This window comes from Marmota flaviventris, chromosome 15 (genome assembly GCF_047511675.1).
Source record: "Marmota flaviventris isolate mMarFla1 chromosome 15, mMarFla1.hap1, whole genome shotgun sequence".
In the NCBI taxonomy this organism is placed as follows: domain Eukaryota; kingdom Metazoa; phylum Chordata; class Mammalia; order Rodentia; family Sciuridae; genus Marmota; species Marmota flaviventris.
This window is the reverse complement of record NC_092512.1, coordinates 70,037,146-70,054,597: the sequence shown is the minus strand read 5'-3', so window position 1 is coordinate 70,054,597 and position 17,452 is coordinate 70,037,146. Positions and strand designations below refer to the sequence as shown.

Genomic DNA, 17,452 nt, shown 5'->3' with positions numbered 1-17,452 from the left:
AAATAACATGAAGTTTGGGTATTGCTTTATAAATATTTGTGATATTATGTTAAAATATTTTGAGAGAATTTAAATATTGAAATATTTTGATAGCTAATTAGTCAAATCAGGAAGAACTGTTAAAAAGTTTATCATCCAATTCCTAGATTTTAAAGTGTTACTGATTTTTAAAAAAATTATCTTTATTGTTCATCATACTAATATTCACATACTATTTGTTAGTATGTAATTTTATAACCTACAAAGTATATTTACATATACTTTTATTAACTTCCTAATATACTGTGGGTAGTTAGACAAAATACTCACATTTGAATTGACTACTTTGTTTCAGAAACCACATTATCTGTATTCTTTCTATGTTGTCATAATGCCTCTTAACATAACTTGAAAATTGAAATCAAATAATGTAAAGAATAAGTTTTGGAGTTAGTCTGAATTGTGTTCAAATGTTAGCTCTACTCACTTAGAAAAATTATTTAATTTCTTTGACCTTCAGCTTTCCTATCTATAATAGGTAGATAATACTACTCATTTCTAAAGTATTATTGTGAGAATTAGAAATAATGTATAAGAAATTCAGTGTGGTTCCTGACATTTACCAGGTGTTCAATAAATGGAAACTAAATTAGAAAAATTATTTACATTAGCTTTATGTCCTTTAAGTATGTGTGTGCTGCAAGGACATATGAGAATAACCTGATTATTTTGAAGAAAGGAGTAGCCTTAAAATGATATATGCATTGATATATACAAGCCATAACTGAAGAAGCTCAGTTTGAAAAAGAGTTATTTGAAGTCCATTGGCACAAAGCCATTGGCAGACAAAATATTTATATCTATCTCATTATATTTTTCCATGTTATCTGTAATCTTGTGTATGAACTAGTAACTTTGTAAACTATGAATCTATAATGAAATATTAGGTATTATTGTTATTTTCCTTATAATACATTATAGTTACTAGGTCATGAGAAGATTAAAATAAGGCTTCATTTATTAATCAATTTTGTGGTTTAAGATGTTTCTACATAAAGTTTTCTCATTCTGGCAAATTCATTTTCCTTTTAAGTGTTAACTTAACCAATTTAATTGAAATGTAATGGAGATCTTCTGTACAGATATATTTAGTGTTTTCATAGTAACTTGGGGATCATTTATAAACATCCTTTTAATGCCAAACAGTAGTAAAGTCATGCCTTTAGGGTTTTTAAAAATTGTTTTATCTAGATTGGGGACTACTATGTTGTTTGAGTTCTTATGTCTGCTTTGTGTAGTTTTCTGCCTTTGGCCTTTTATTCCTCAATCTTTGATCTATTTCTGTATTAGGAGGATCTTGTGTAATACATGTGTTGTTTGCTGTATTATAAGACATAGTGTAAGATACATACTTTAATTTCAAATATATTGTCTTTATTTGTAATCTAAGCCCTACTAATTAATTTTAAAAAACAAAATTGGGGTATAGACATGAAAAATAAACATTACATGTCAACTATACTATTTTTGAAGACTTGTTCTTAAAAGCATGAGATATAAGTTTGGATTGACTTGCTTTCTGGAAGACAGTTGTTCAATAATATTTTCCAAATTCTTTCAGAACCGTTCTGATTTTCAGTGCCAACATCGATGGCAGAAAGTTTTAAATCCAGAATTGATAAAGGGTCCTTGGACTAAAGAAGAAGATCAGAGGGTAATGTGTTCATGTTTTTTTATGCTAACCTTATAGATGCACTAGCTTTTTTCCCTCACTAATTGGTAGTTTTAACACATAAAGTATGTATGTAAATCACTTGATTTTGTGCTCTAGAGGCTGTTTGCTAAGAATTGAATATCAAGTACTTAAAATGTAGTTTTTTTTTTGTTTTGTTTTGTTTTTTTCTGAATTGGGTCAAACCAAATTAATATATATAGCCCTTTGTTTCTGAGAGTTTGAAGAATATAAGAAAATGCCTACTATGTGTGTTTAATTACCTTGTTTAAAGCTTGGTTTAGCAATATTTAGGATGTACTTTCCTGTCAAAATTGAATTCACATATTAAAAATATTTTAATTTTATTTTTACATTTAACTTGAATTGTAAGGAAATCATTCTTATTTCTTCCTTTTGACCTTTAATGAACCCCAAAATTAGATATCAGGGCATGATATTTCCAAAGTATTTATAATTTAAAAACCAAGATCATTTGTTGTGCAATAAAAGTTGGAGAAGAATAGAAGAATTTTTGACCCTGACTAGGAATTATTTTATGATCTTTAAGTCATGTAAGTTGCTAATATAGTTGGGGAGTTAGCATTCTTACTACTACGTACAACAGTTTTAAAAGTTACTTTACTAGAATCTGATTTCCTTGATAACTGATGGCAAGTTTTAAAATGTGTGACCTTGTTTAAAAATACATTTAATAAATTCAGAATTTTATTTTTTAAAATATAGTAAATAGACACATATAGTGAAAATATTATTATATATTAAATTTAAATATATAAACTGTTAATGATGTGATATTTGACAGTGAGGCAAAGTGGTGATGAGGTAAAGTAGTCTAGGAATAACTATTTTTACAATTTTTAGGTAAAATAAAAACAAACTTAAAATGTAGGGAAAATAATGCATAACCTGTATGTTTTTCAGTTTGAGAAAGGAAATGTGAAAAGCCAATAACTATAGTTACTTCCTGCTTCCAAATTGGTTTATTGGACTTTCTGTTTGATTTTTTTTAAGATATAAGAGTAGAAAATATACATGTCTCAATGTCTTTACTATTATTTCCTATTAAGTTTGTATAGAAGCAGTTTCACTTATGAGTCACTTTAATTAGACCCTTGGATTTTAGATAAGTTTGTAATCTGTGTTTAAACTTGTCAAATACTGAAGATTTTTTATTAATGAATTTATTTTTATAAATTGTTGTTGTAGCTTAAATTTTATGCATTTATTAAGATGTTATTCTTGGGCTGGGATTGTAGCTCAGTAGTAGAGCACTTGCCTAGCATGTGTGAGGACTGGGTTTGATTCTCAGTACCACATATAAATAAATAAAATAAGGTCCATTGACAATTAGAAAAAAAGAATAAGAAATTCTTCCTTAAAAAATGCTATTCTTTAAAAGAGAATAAAATCATGGCAGTAAATGGATGGAATTGGAGAATATAATGCTAAGTGAAGCAAGCCAATCCCAAAACACCAAAGGCCAACTTCTTTCTTTGATATGAGATGCTGACTTATAATGGCGATGGGAGGAATGGAGGAACTTTAGATAGGACAAAGGGGAGGGAGGGGAAGGGAGGGGGCAAAGGGATAGGAATGATGGTGGAATAGACATCATTGCCCTAAGTACATATATGAAGACATGAATGGTGTGAAAATACTTTGTTACAATCAGAGACTTGAAAAATTGTGCTCTATATGTGTAAAATGAAGTGAATTGCATTCTGCCATCATGTATAACAAATTTTTAGAATAAATAATTTTAAAAGATGCTATTCTTTTTTTTTTTTTTTTAATTTTTTTTATTGGTTGTTAAAAACATTATAAAGCTCTTGACATATCATATTTCATACATTAGATTCAAGTTGGTTATGAACTCCCAATTTTACCCCAAATACAGATTGCAGAATCACATCGGTTACACATCCACATTTTTACATAATACCCTATTAGTAACTGTTGTATTCTGCTACCTTTCCTATCCTCTACCATCCCCCCTCCCTCCCCTCCCATCTTCTCTCTCTACCCCATCCACTGTAATTCATATCTCTCCTTGTTTATTTTCCCATTCCCCTCACAACCTCTTATATGTAATTTTGTATAACAACGAGGGTCTCCCTCCATTACCATGCAATTTCCCTTTTCTCTCCCTTTCCATCCCACCTCATCTGTTTAATGTTAATAAAAGATGCTATTCTTAATGTCTTTTTAAATTTATTTATTTTTATTTTAATTTTTTTTTGTGGTGCTGGTGATTGAACCCAGGACTTCATGCATGCTAGGCAAAGTGTCTTACTACTAACAGATACCCCAACCCCAACTGTCTTGAGTTATGTTTTAAAATGCTTTCTTTAAACTTTGCTTCTTAGGTTATTGAACTGGTTCAGAAATATGGACCAAAAAGGTGGTCTTTAATTGCAAAACATTTAAAAGGAAGAATAGGCAAGCAGTGTAGAGAAAGATGGCATAATCATCTGAATCCTGAGGTAAAGAAATCTTCCTGGACAGAAGAAGAAGACAGGATTATCTATGAAGCGCATAAGCGGTTGGGAAATCGTTGGGCAGAAATTGCCAAACTGCTTCCTGGAAGGTGCTTATATAAATGTATATACATGTTTCTGTACTTAAACATGACCTTTATTACTTTACTATTAAATATATTTGCAAGAACCCCATGGCTTTTATTTATAATTAAAATTAGACTACATAATACAAGCATCCATTTGAGATCATTTGTAATAAATTCTGGAGTAAGGAATATTATTATTTTTATAATGAAAATTTATAGCAATAATTTCTACAATAAAATGATAGACATTTAGATTATGTAAACATTTAAGACATTCAAAAAGTCATGTTTACACATCAAGGCAGGCAGATCCTCCTTATACAAACTGTGTTGAAGTGGAATCTGATTCCTTTCATATTGGATACTATGTACAAAACCAGATAATGAATTACAAATACACTGGCTGAAATAAACTGTTGTGAAAATGTTAGGAAAAATCAGTTTTTAATTAGTTGTGGTATAATTTCAACTGTGGAAGTAAGTGTATGTATAAAATGTAAAATATAGCAAATAGAGCAAATGTGTTCCCTCAGAGGCAGTGTGATGTCTTACATTCACTCCACATTGTACTGGTGGGGATGTTTTTTGTGTAGTCTTTAGTATGGCAGACCAGCAATCTTGGGGCATTTTATACCTCACTCAAAAGATATGCATTTGTTTTTTATTGCTGTAATCTCTATCTATATAGTACTTTTAGTGTGTAAAGTGCTTTTACATATATTCTTGATTAATCTTTACATGCTTGGGAATTATGCAAAGCAAACATTACTGTCTTTGTTTTGTAGATAAGGAAATCAAGACAGTGTTAAATTTTTTATCCAGGTTACTAACCCTGGACTAGGAACTTCTGATGTTTTCAGTCTCTTATACATCTATACTTTCTGTAGAACCTAGCTTAGTACCTTCATATGAAGTAGTTTTTCAATAAATACATTTTTTATGCAGGATGGAATTTATACTACAAATAGCTACAGGTTGAACACTTACATTTCTATAAAGGGAGCCAGTGAGCTCTTTCTATAAATATTTTGTTCTAAGAAGTGAAAAAAGAATACTAGTATTCTGTAATTTGTGGTTTACTTTTCATGACCATGTTTATTCCTAGTCTTTGTACTCACTATACTCTTTATCTGGAATGCTCTTTTTTTCTTTTTTCATATGGTTGGTCATTTTCGTCATTCAGATCTTAGTTTCACTGTTACCTCATACAGGGCTTCTTGGACCACCTCGTCAAAATTACCCATTACCCACTTTTCTCATCCTACTTTAATTATCTACATTGCATTGGTATTTTTTTAAATTTAGTTGTAGATGGACACAGTATCTTTATTTATTTTTATGTGGTGCTGAGGATCGAACCCAGTGCCTTACACTCTCAAGGCAGTCGCTCCACAACTGAGCTATAGCCCCAGCCCCTGCATTGGTATTTTTCTTATTTTTGGTTTTTCTTTTCTTCCTTCCTTCCCTATGACCACACTTCTAATGAGAACGTAAGTTCAGGAGAGTAGGAACCTTCTTTGTCTTATTCACTGAAGTACTTCTGATGCTTAAAACTGTGCCTGACATATAGACATACTGTTTATCTTTAGAATTTTTAAAGAAGTATCTGATTTCATCAGTTGTAGAAATTTGTTTTAAGCTTTTTGTGCAAGTTATACAGTATTAAAATTTGTGGAATCCTTTTTTCCTTTTCAAATTAAACACTTTTATTTCTTAGGACTGATAATTCTATCAAAAATCATTGGAATTCTACTATGCGAAGAAAAGTGGAACAGGAGGGCTACTTACAAGATGGAATAAAATCAGAAAGATCTTCATCAAAACTTCAACACAAACCTTGTGCGACTATGGACCATTTGCAAACCCAGAATCAATTTTACATACCTGTTCAGGCACATATTTTTAATACCTTTATTTTTTTTAAATTTATTTAGTTGATATATGGAAAAGGTGTTTGATTTCTTAATAGGACAAATACAACATATACTAAGGGAGGAGAAAGATATACATTTCCAAACTAAAAATAAAATGTCATAATTTTGACAAATATAGTGTAGTTTCCATTTAAAAAATATTATGCATAATTGTAGTAGTCTTATAGGTGTGTAGAAAATGGTCTAGGGAAAAAATAGTAAAAAATCATTCAAGCTATCACTTTGGAGGTATAGTAAATAATTTGATGTCTTTAAGCTCTGTTTTCCTCTAATAACCAATGACTTGAGTGATTGTAGTCTTTGTTAGGCAGATTCATTAAAATAGAGATTACCAACTCAAAACAGGGCAAGTTCTGTGTTGTTCCTTGCAGTGCATCCTCCTACCTGCAAGAATTTAGTTTAGGAGTCTTCATAAGGTTTGTTTTACCTTTTCCTATCTATCTGTTAATGTCATTTTTTTGTGATAAACCTAGGTTCTTTTCATGTAAAATATAAAGATTATATCAGAACTTAATAGTATCTACCAAAATATAAAGTAGGTCAAGGTGTTAATCTGTGCTTACTATACCTCAAATTTTATTTTATTGTACATTTTGTGGACATTTAAAAAAATTTTTTTAGTTGTATATGGACTCAATGCCTTTATTTGTTTTTATGTGGTGCTAGGACTGAACCTAGTGCCTCACACTTGCAAGGCAAGTGCTGTAACATTGAGCTACAAATCCAGCCCATGGACATTGTTTTTAGACATACTGTTAAAATAACCATTTAAAGTAATGACATTTTTAGTTTACAAATAGGAAAATGTGAAGACAGTATAGTTATCTGCTGATATTGAACCTTAAGGTTTTTATTGTCTGTTTCTTTACATTTTTCTTTAGAGTCTTAAATTTTAATAGCATAAACTTGAAACTTTCTGTTTCTATCTCAGAAATGTTACCATTTATCTCTTTAACATATATAAAGATAATTTTTTAAAATTATTTGGACCCAGGGGGTATTTAGCAGTCTCAATAAAAATTGGAACTATAAGGACATTTATTTTAAGAATTTTTTCCCTTTTAATAATCTTAGATTCATATATTCATAGTTCAATTAGTTTAAACAATTAAGAGGGTAATTCTAATTTTATTATAAAGTGTACTTAGAGAAAAAATGCAGTGGTTTGAAATACTGTCTCAAATTTTGAAATATTTGAGAAAGAGAAATTTCTAATTCATTGGTGGTACCAAGTAATACTTGATACTAATTGAGTATTATAAATGTTCTGTTAGTAATGTATGATTTTTGCAGTAGATGGTGATTTAGGTAGGTCATTATAGAAAGTAGATAATTTCATATTTATATTTGTTTGATTTAAAATATTTTCACCACTGCTCAGGTGCAGCTTCATAATTCTTTTTTTTTTTTTAACTTTTATTTATTTTTATGTGTACTGAGGATCGAACCCCCAGTGCTTCACCCTTGTGAGGCAAACACTGTATCACTGAGCCCCTGTCTCCCTTTTTCTTAACTCCAGCCTCCCCTTTTATTTTTTTGAGAAAAAGGAAAATGAAGGATTATTGCTTTGCTAGCAAAGGAGAAAAACAGGGAACTCCCGTCTCAAAGACTGTAATTCTGCCCATCAGCAGAAACAAGGGCTTTTAAAGTGGTGACTTAAAGGTTACATTCCACAAGTACTCCATTGGAGTTGTAATTCGGTTATTAATTTGGGAGCTAGTCCCACCTGATAAATTCTGGTACCATCCCCAAAATCTGGATTACTTCCTTCCTATGGTTGGTGTATACTCTGATACAGGTAACTGCCTAGGATGGGGAAGAGATTAGGGAGGAGCAGGGAGAGAGAAAGAGAAAGAAACATGTTCATTTAAGAAATAAATTGTGTGGCAGAACAGCAGGGTTATATTCAAAGCATAAAGTGGACCACTCTTACATTTCCTCACTATCAATTTCTACATTCCATTTCTATGGAAAAATGGGCAACAACATCTCTAAACTGCTTCCTGCTGAGAGGGATCGAAGTTGGAGGAAGTAATCAAAAAGTCCTTGTTCTCTATCAGGTGGGCCATGGACAGTTAAGGGCATTCAGCATCAGAGTAGTCCAGAGGTCCACAGTGGCTGATGGCAGGTGACTGGACAGGGTATACACAGGGCTGGCATGCTAAGACAACAAAGGCAGCAAAGCATTACTTTTTTGTAAATAATTAGCACAAAAACAATTAGTATTTCAGACAGTCTCTCAAAACCATAAGGACAGTAATTTATAATCTTATCAGTGAAAAACAAATCAAGTTCATCAATGTAGAAGGGTAGGAATATTTGTAAGTCTATGAAATCAGACTCAAATTAACTCAGGACATTTGCGACTTGTGATCATTATTAGGCACTCTCACACAAGAACCCTTCCTTTATAGCCTCCAGCTTTACTTAGTATTATGTTTTAGAAATGAAACAAAATGATGCTCTGAGCATCTATTAAAAGTACATGAGTAATTATTATTATTTTCCCAAGATAACTAATGTAAAACTAGTCTATTTTCCTTTCTTTCTACTTAGATTGGCATGAAGTGGTACGGGAGGAATTTAGGAGATAAAAGCATTCTTGTGAAAGCTTTATATGGACTAGTCCCTTCCTCTGATAAATAAAAACAATGTTTTTTTTTTTTTCCCCATGAAATAGAGCAATACTTCTGTAGCAGATTAAAAAAATAATTTGTTGGTTAATGTTGATAATAGATAGATGGATTGATTGATAAAACTAGACTAAGTAATTCTCATATTTAATCTAGGAAACAGGGATTTTCCTAGTGTTATGGCTTTCTCTCTAGATTCTAGGAACAGAGATGTAGTTACTAGATAGGAAACTATTGCAGGTTTGAATTTGCAAAATTTTAGAGATGCTTTTTAAGTTGTTGATGTTGACATTTTATCAAAACTTTTTGTCATTTGCCTCAGATTTTAAAAAGTTGCATAGTGTTATATGTGTAATAGTAATGCTTTAATTTTTAGATCCCTGGTTATCAGTATGTGTCACCTGAAGGCAATTGTGTAGAACATGTTCAGACTACTTCTGCCTTTATTCAGGTAATTTTTATTTCCTTTTAAAAAATAAAGGAAATGCTTTCAAACATATTTTTAAGTTGAATAGTGCTTATTTCCTCATCTGTTGAACTAGGATAAAAATGAAACAGTCCTATTTATGTATTGTAATATTGAAAGAGTATGTAAGTGGGTTTGAAAATATAAAATGTACAAATGTAAGATGATGACAGCACTGGTATGGTGATTCATTCTTTCAACTTAAAGCATTCAATCATTTGCTAATAGTATTAATAACTAATAGTATTAATAGAATAGAATATATATTACAATTCAATAAACTAATATATTCCAGACATAAAATTTTCAACTTGTATGGATGATACAGTGTTTTTTAATGCATTCAAATCTTTTCTGCTAATTTTATCAGCACACTTTTAAATACTAGTGGGACTGTGATATATCTAGTGTCTAGGACTTAGTAATATTAAGCTTTATTAGAGAAAATATATTTTAGGTTGTATACAAGAAAATAAAATTAGAACACTACTAATAATAAACCAATTGTGTAAGTAACCTGTTTTTCTCTTTTATTTAACTTGGTTTAGCAACCCTTTGTTGATGAAGATCCTGATAAGGAAAAGAAAATAAAGGAACTTGAGATGCTTCTTATGTCAGCAGAGAATGAAGTTAGAAGAAAGAGACTTCCGTCTGTAAGAAATTAGCTTATTTTATTGTTAGAATGCTTCATAAGTATGTTTTTATAGTTTTTATCAGGTATAAAGCATATTCACTTCTATTTCTGATTTTAATATGGTATAGATATAATTTTTCTAATTTGCAACTTTGAGGTTGCCTGATTTTGATATGCATTTTTCTGAGTGTATTTTACAGTGTTCTGTATTAGGATATATTTTTAAAAGATATTCTGAGTCATAAATTTCAAGCAGACTTAGGGTAAAATCTTCTATCTATATTTGTTTTTTTAAATATATTTGTGACATATATGTATAATTTAGATTAGGCTTTGGTTTAATATTTATTTATTTATTTGGTACCAGGGATTGAACCCAGGGACGCTTAACCACTGAGCCATGTCCCCAACCCTTTTTATTTTATTTAGAGGCAAGGCCTTGCTAAATTGCTGAGGCTGGCTTTGAATTCATGATCCTCCTGCCTCAGGCTCCAGAGCTGTTGGGATTACAGGAATGTGCCACTGCGCTTGGCTTGAGTTTATTTTAGATATTCCATATAATTATGGTTTCAATAGAAAAAATAGAGCTTGGACATTACTTTAATTCTTTTTGAAAAACTTTTCTTACTAACTATTTAGAATATGAATTCAGCAAATTAGAAAAAGTAATAATAAAAATATGCATAAAGGGAACATAAAAAATTATGCTCTCAAAAACTTTCAAAAGAAGAAATTTTGTATTAATGTTGATTTGATTACTAGGTATGAAAACTGTTGTCTGAGATATGGTTAATGAGAATAACTAATAGTATTAAACTGGGATAAATAGTGACCATTCTAGTAGAATTAATCAGGCCATGCTAGAGGATTAAGAGAAAAAAACCCAAATTTATACTTCATTAATAATTTTAAAAGTTTAAAATAATATCTTGAGTCTTTTTGTGTTTAGAAAAGGATTTTATTGACGGAGAGATGAATGAATTGAAAATGACTAGGAATAACCTGAGATCTTGAAATAGTATTATGAGGAAATTGGTAATGTTTTTATATTATTTAAGTGGTTATTTAAAAGAATATTTATTAATTGTACTAGGTGAGATATATACTGTAGGAAAAGGAGTTTTTGTTTTGAAACTGCAAAAACTGTAGGCAAATAGGAAGACATGAAGTGTACTTAGCGTTGATTTTTTTTTCTTTTTTTTTAAGTTACAAATAACAAAGAGTTAACATTTGTAATGATTATATCATGGTAAAAGTTTTTTTTGGCGGGTGCAGGGTACTGGGGATTGAACTCAGGGACACTCAACCACTGAGCCACATCCCCAGCCCTGTCTTTTTGTATTTTATTTAGTGACAGGGTTTCACTGAGTTGCTTAGCGCCTCGCCATTGCTGAGGCTGGCTTTGAACTTGTGAAAGCAACTTCCTTCTGTAAGAAATTAGCTTATTTTATTGTTAGAATGCTTTATAAGTATGTTTTTGTAGTTTTTATCAGGTATAAAGCATATTCACTTCTACTTCTGATTTTAATATGATATTAAATATTTTGATATCCTGTCTCAGCCTCCTGAGCAGCTGGGATTATAGGTGTGTGCCACCTCATTGGGCTGTTAAAACCATTTTTAATGGTAATGGTAGTCTTATTTTAACCAGGAAAATATAACTAATTAGAAACCAGTAATAATTAGCATCACAATTACATTTTGCATTAAAAAAGGGAGAAAGTTACTAATTTCTTTTTAAACTTGCTATCTAAAATACACTCTCATAAAGATCTGGTTGAATAAGGAATCTTTTGAATTCCAGAGAGGAAGTTGCTGCTGCCAATAGAACAGGCTGCATACACACATATTTATTTTAAACAATTATGTGATAACAATGACCATTTAACTGAGGATCTATTATGTTCCACTCTTGTATCTGTTTTTGTTGTGTATTCTTGGTAATCCTCATTAATTTTGTTAAGTAGCTGAAATGTTTTTGGAGAGTCACATTTAGATTTGTATGGTTACAACTCTGTTTGTGGTTTTTTCCTCTTGGCCCAATGACTTCTCTCTTTATCTTTTGAATCTTTTTCCCACCTGAAAAATCAGTTGAAAGGCATATCATTTGGAAGCTATCTCCTGAAAGTTATTGTTAATTGAGAAGGTAGCTATGCTAATGAACTAAGGTTGTTTTAATTTGTTTTATATTTAGGAAACTTTAAAATAGATGGAACTTGTTTTGCAACAGTGTTTTTTCACCTTATTTAGCTTGAAACTTAATATTTTGCTACTGTGAATCTTTTTTTTTGTCCTGGGGATTGAACCTTTTTGAAATATTTTTTTTTAGAGACAGCTTCTTGCTAAGTTGCTTAGGACCTCAGCCTCCTGGCCACTGGGATTATAGGTGCACCACCATGCCTGGCTTGCTACTGTGAATCTTTAGCACAGTTTAGCAAATTTTATGTGTAATAGTAATAGGAACCATTTTTTAACCTTCCAAAAATACATTTAATTTCCCATCCCAGTGTAAAGAATAACATAAAATCTTTATTATTTATTAATGATATCCAGTTACAAAACATTAAATGATATAAGTAGATCCCCAACTAAATTTGTTATTTTTATATAAATCTGAAGGACACTACTGCTACGACAATTTTAGTTTAGAGGACACCAGCTTAATAAAGTGCTTTCCCACTCTTTATATTTTAAAAGAATTGTATACTTTGAGGACATAAATATATCTAATATACAAAGAAACCAGTAATAATTAGCATCACAATTACATTGATGTCCTTATATTCACTTACTTTTAACTTTTAAAGTAAAATTATAATCCATAGAGTAGGGTAACATCACAAGTCTGCATAGGGTATCAACACTGACAAAAATATCAAAGAGTGGCTTTAAATCTCTTATAAGTTAGGAAACAGTATTAATGATCAGAAATGGAGTTATCTGATTATTAATGCATCTCATTTGTATAATAATAAAATATTTATGAACTAAAGGCAAACAGATATAAACCAGGTTTTTTTAAAAATATTTTTTAGTTGTTGATTTACCTTTATTTTTTATTTATTTGTATGTGGTGCTGAGGATTGAACCCAGCGCCTCATACATACTAGGCAAGTGCTCTGCCACTGAGCCACAACCCCAGCCCTCAGGTTTTTTTTTTAATTGGTTCTTTTTGGTTATACATGATAATAGAATTCATTTTGACATTACTTATACAAGCATGAGATATAATTTGTTCTAATTCAGACCCTAGTACTTCCTCTTTTCCTTCCTTCCTCCCATTCTCTGAGGCATTACTTATTGAGTGCCAAGGAAATTTTTACTTTTAATTAAAATTTATAATCCATAGTGTAGGGTAATTAATGACAAGTCTGCATAGGTTAGCAGCACTGACAAAAAAAAATCAAAGGATAGCTTTAAATTTCTTATGAGTTGGAATGGACAGTGTGCTTTCTACAATATGACAGCTACTAGCCTCAGTTCACTTCCCGTATTTTAGTTGCTACTGGTTTCCATATTGAGCAGCTGCAGATGTAGAACATTTTCATCATCTTAGAAAGTTGTGTTGGACATTCCTATATACTTTGCATATTATTTCTCATTCATGAGTCTTCAGAGTCTCTTCTATTTTTTAAAAAATATTTTTAGTTGTAGATGGATATAATACCTTTATTTTGTTTATTTAGTTTTTTTATATGGTGCTGAGGATCAAACCCAATGCCTCACGCATGGTAGGCAAGTGCTCTACCACTGAGTCACAACCCCAGCCCTCTTCTAATTTTTTATTATAAAACAATAGGAAGCTAGGCTTACAAAATGAATACATTTTCTAGGGTACATCTCTAAAGAAATAAAGAAAAATGAGTCCCTAATGTCAAAGGATATATTTTGCTGTGGGAACATAGACAAGATATCATATCGATATGATAAAATAAATTGTGAAATGTTATGGGAACACATTGGAGAGGGTTCCTGGAAGAAGTCCTATTTGAGCTCATTCTTGAAAGACGGAATAATTATATATTAGCAAGACCGATGAATTAGGACATTATGGAGCAGATAAAAGTATGTAATCATAGGAGTACTTCTCAATATTTGAATTGTATCTTCAATGAAAAATAGAAGTTTCCCTGGTCAGTGGGTTAGGGAACATTCTAAATAAAGTGAGCAAAAGTCTGTGTAAAGGTACTCCAGGGCAAAAGAGCATTACTCTTTAGGGAGTTGAAAGTACTACAGCTGAGTTCCCTGGGAAGAGGACTTGTAAGTGGAAGTGTTGGGAAATGATTTAGAAAGGAAGAGAAAGATCAGATTTTAGGGGTCTAGAATTTATGTGACAATATAAATACATGTTTTATCTCACCATGGTTTTATGACTAAAAAAATTAAAAAAAATAAATATAGTGAAGGTATAGGATTTAATGAAAATAAATCTTGTACCAATTTTGAATAAAGAACATATTTGCTACTGTATATTTAGCTAATATGATATGAAGTATATTGTTCTAGAAAAAACTTTTATTTAAAATATGAATAACAAATAATATTCAAATTTCTTTTGTACTTTTAGCAACCTGGAAGCTTTTCTAGCTGGTCTGGTAGTTTCCTCATGGATGATAGCATGTCTAATACTCTAAATAGCCTTGAGGAACATGCTACTGAGTTTTATGGTATGGATGAAAATCAAACTGCATCTGCTCAGCAGAATTCGCCCACGAAGTTCCTAGCTGTAGAGGCAAATGCTGTGCTATCTTCTCTACAGACCATTCCTGAATTTGCAGAAACTTTGGAACTTATTGAATCTGTAAGTTTAAAATTGTGAAATTATCAAAAATTCAATTTTAGATACATGGTTTCATGTTCAGAAATTCAGTTAATGGGCAGTGACCAGTTTTATATTAGGCATTACTTTATATGTGCCATACTTAATTTTGTTCTATTTTGCAGTATCTTTTGGCAAAATAAATAAGTAAATCTTAAGTATGTGTCTTGTAAATATTTTTTATAATTAAATAGAATTCATTTTTATTAAACAAGTTGTACAAGTACATTAGAGAAAGTTAGAAGCTAGAGAAAACTTTAAAGAAGAAAATTAAAATATCCCATATAACTCAAAATTAATCTGATGTACTCCATCAGTCTGTTTTGTATATATAGAAAATATATATATGTATTTTTTTTAAATTTTTTTAAATTGTAGTTGGACACAATACTTTTATTTCACTTATTTATTTTTATGTGGTGCTGAGGATCGAACCCAGGGCCTCGCACGTGCTAGGCGAGCGCTCTACCGCTGAGCCACAACCCCAGCCCCTATATGTATGTTTTTAAACCAAAGTACACATATATTTCCATGTTATGTTTCTGTTTCTTTTGTCTTCTATTTATATCATGAGCATGTTTTTATTTTCTAAACTGTTTTTTAAACTTAAATTTTAGTAGGCTTTATAATATGATGAATATAAGAAATGTATTTACCTAGTATGCTATTATTATTGAACATTTGGGGGGAATTCTAGATTTTCAATATTACTAATAACAAAAAATTTATATAAAGCTTTGTGCAAAATCATGTCTATGTTTTTAGGTTAAATTGAATTTTTGGATCAAAGTATATATCAAAGTATCAAAGGACATAAAGATCACCATTTTTAAGATATTTCATACATATTACCAAATGATTGTTCAGATTTTAATATTGTTTTCCTGGGAAGTAGAATATGAAATTTTATGATAAATTATACTTTTTGATAATAATTTGAAATAATTTGTTCTTTTTATATAAAATACTTTAAACAGTAAATTTCAGCTACTGAATGAGATGAAATAATATTTTGGAATGTTTCAAATTGGTATGATAAGAAAACCATAAAACGAGTTGTACAAGTGCATTAGAGAAAGTTAGAAGCTAGAGAAAACTGTAAAGAGGAAAATTAAAATCCCCCATATAACTCAAAATTAATCTGATGTACTCCATCAATCTGTTTTGTATATATAGAAAATATATATATATATATTTATGTATTTTTTTAAACCAAAGTACACATATATTTCCATGTTATGTTTTGGTTCCATGTTATATTTCTGTTCTTCTTTGATGGTCTTGCTTAAAAAAGATGTTTGAGTAAAGACTGTTTCTACTGATAAAAATGGTTAAGTAACTCAGTGGAAATACCATCCTGTGTCCAAGATCAGATTTAAACTAGGTTACAACATTAACTTTAGTTAAGAATTTAATTTATTGCAGGATCCTGTAGCATGGAGTGATGTTACCAGTTTTGATCTTTCTGATGCTGCTGCTTCTCCTGTCAAGTCTACCCCAGTTAAACTAATGCGAATTCAACACAATGAAGGAGCCATGGAATGTCAATTTAATGTCAGTCTTGTACTTGAAGGGAAAAAAAACAGTTGTAATGGTGGAGACAATGAGGCTGTGCCTTTAACATCCCCAAATATGGCAAAATTTAGCACTCCACCAACTATACTCAGAAAGAAGAGAAGAATGCGAATAGGTCAGTCCCCAAATAATGAACTTGGTGATGGCACATTCAACGATGGCGGTAATACAGCACTAAAGCACACACCGGTGAAAACACTACCATTTTCTCCTTCACAGGTAGTAATGTTTTTATTTATGTTTCCAAGTGTTGATGAGCTAAAGTAGATCTTTAGTATCATTATTAATAATCAGTTGCTTTTTTAAAAAACCTTTATTTATTTATTTTTATGTGGTGCTGAGGATTGAACCCAGTGCCTTGATGTGCTAGGCAAGCACTGTACTGCTGATCCACAACCCCAGCCCCTAATTAGTTGCTTTGATAACACATAAAAACAGATGTGTTTGATTGTGTACATGAGAGTGCTAAACTCAGATCAGAAAGTGTCTCACAAAGTATAGTAGCTACATTATAGCATCCTACAACTATTAAAGATAAAAGGGATGTTTTCATTATTTTTTGGGGGGGCGGGTACTGGGGATTGAACTCAAGGGCCCTCAACCATTGAGCCACATCCCAGCTCTATTTTGTATTTTATTTAGAGACAGGGTCTCACAGAATTGCTTTGTACCTCACTTTTGCTGAGGCTGGCTTTGAACCCCTACCTCAGCCTCCTAAGCTGCTAGGATTACAGGTGTGTGCCACTGTGCCTGGCAACATTTTCTTTATTATGTAGTTCCACATCTGTCTAGGACTCATCAGCCTGGAAACAGAACCAGCCAGAAAGGTAAAATGATTTGCCCAAAGTTATCTAATACAGGCTAAGACTGAGATCCAGTCTGACTCGTTGATCCTTGATTATTCAACAGATATATCCAACAAAAAATAGAGAGATCTCATCTATGTAGAGTAACTTAGATTTGAGTTTACCTGTTAAGTTTTCCTTCTTAACATTCTTTGGAAGAAAGACAACTGGTTACTATAAGAATCTCATGTTAGGAGGTTTTCTAGGATCTCCAGAACTACCTGCTTTCTCCTTTAATGTTCCTGAATAGCAGATGTTTACATTAG

General features: G+C 31.1%; 1 protein-coding gene across 2 annotated transcripts in view; it reads left to right on the top strand.

Moving 5' to 3' along the window:
- The window catches only part of Mybl1 (MYB proto-oncogene like 1), a 37,890-nt gene that overhangs the window by 10,594 nt on the left and 9,844 nt on the right, over positions 1-17,452 (top strand). For both annotated transcript variants that reach the window (XM_027932905.2, XM_027932904.2), the window contains exons 4-10: positions 1,601-1,693; positions 4,081-4,301; positions 5,998-6,172; positions 9,224-9,298; positions 9,862-9,966; positions 14,515-14,748; positions 16,192-16,560. In XM_027932905.2, coding sequence (XP_027788706.1) covers positions 1,601-1,693; positions 4,081-4,301; positions 5,998-6,172; positions 9,224-9,298; positions 9,862-9,966; positions 14,515-14,748; positions 16,192-16,560 — 1,272 coding nt within the window. The remainder of the gene's footprint in view (positions 1-1,600; positions 1,694-4,080; positions 4,302-5,997; positions 6,173-9,223; positions 9,299-9,861; positions 9,967-14,514; positions 14,749-16,191; positions 16,561-17,452) is intronic.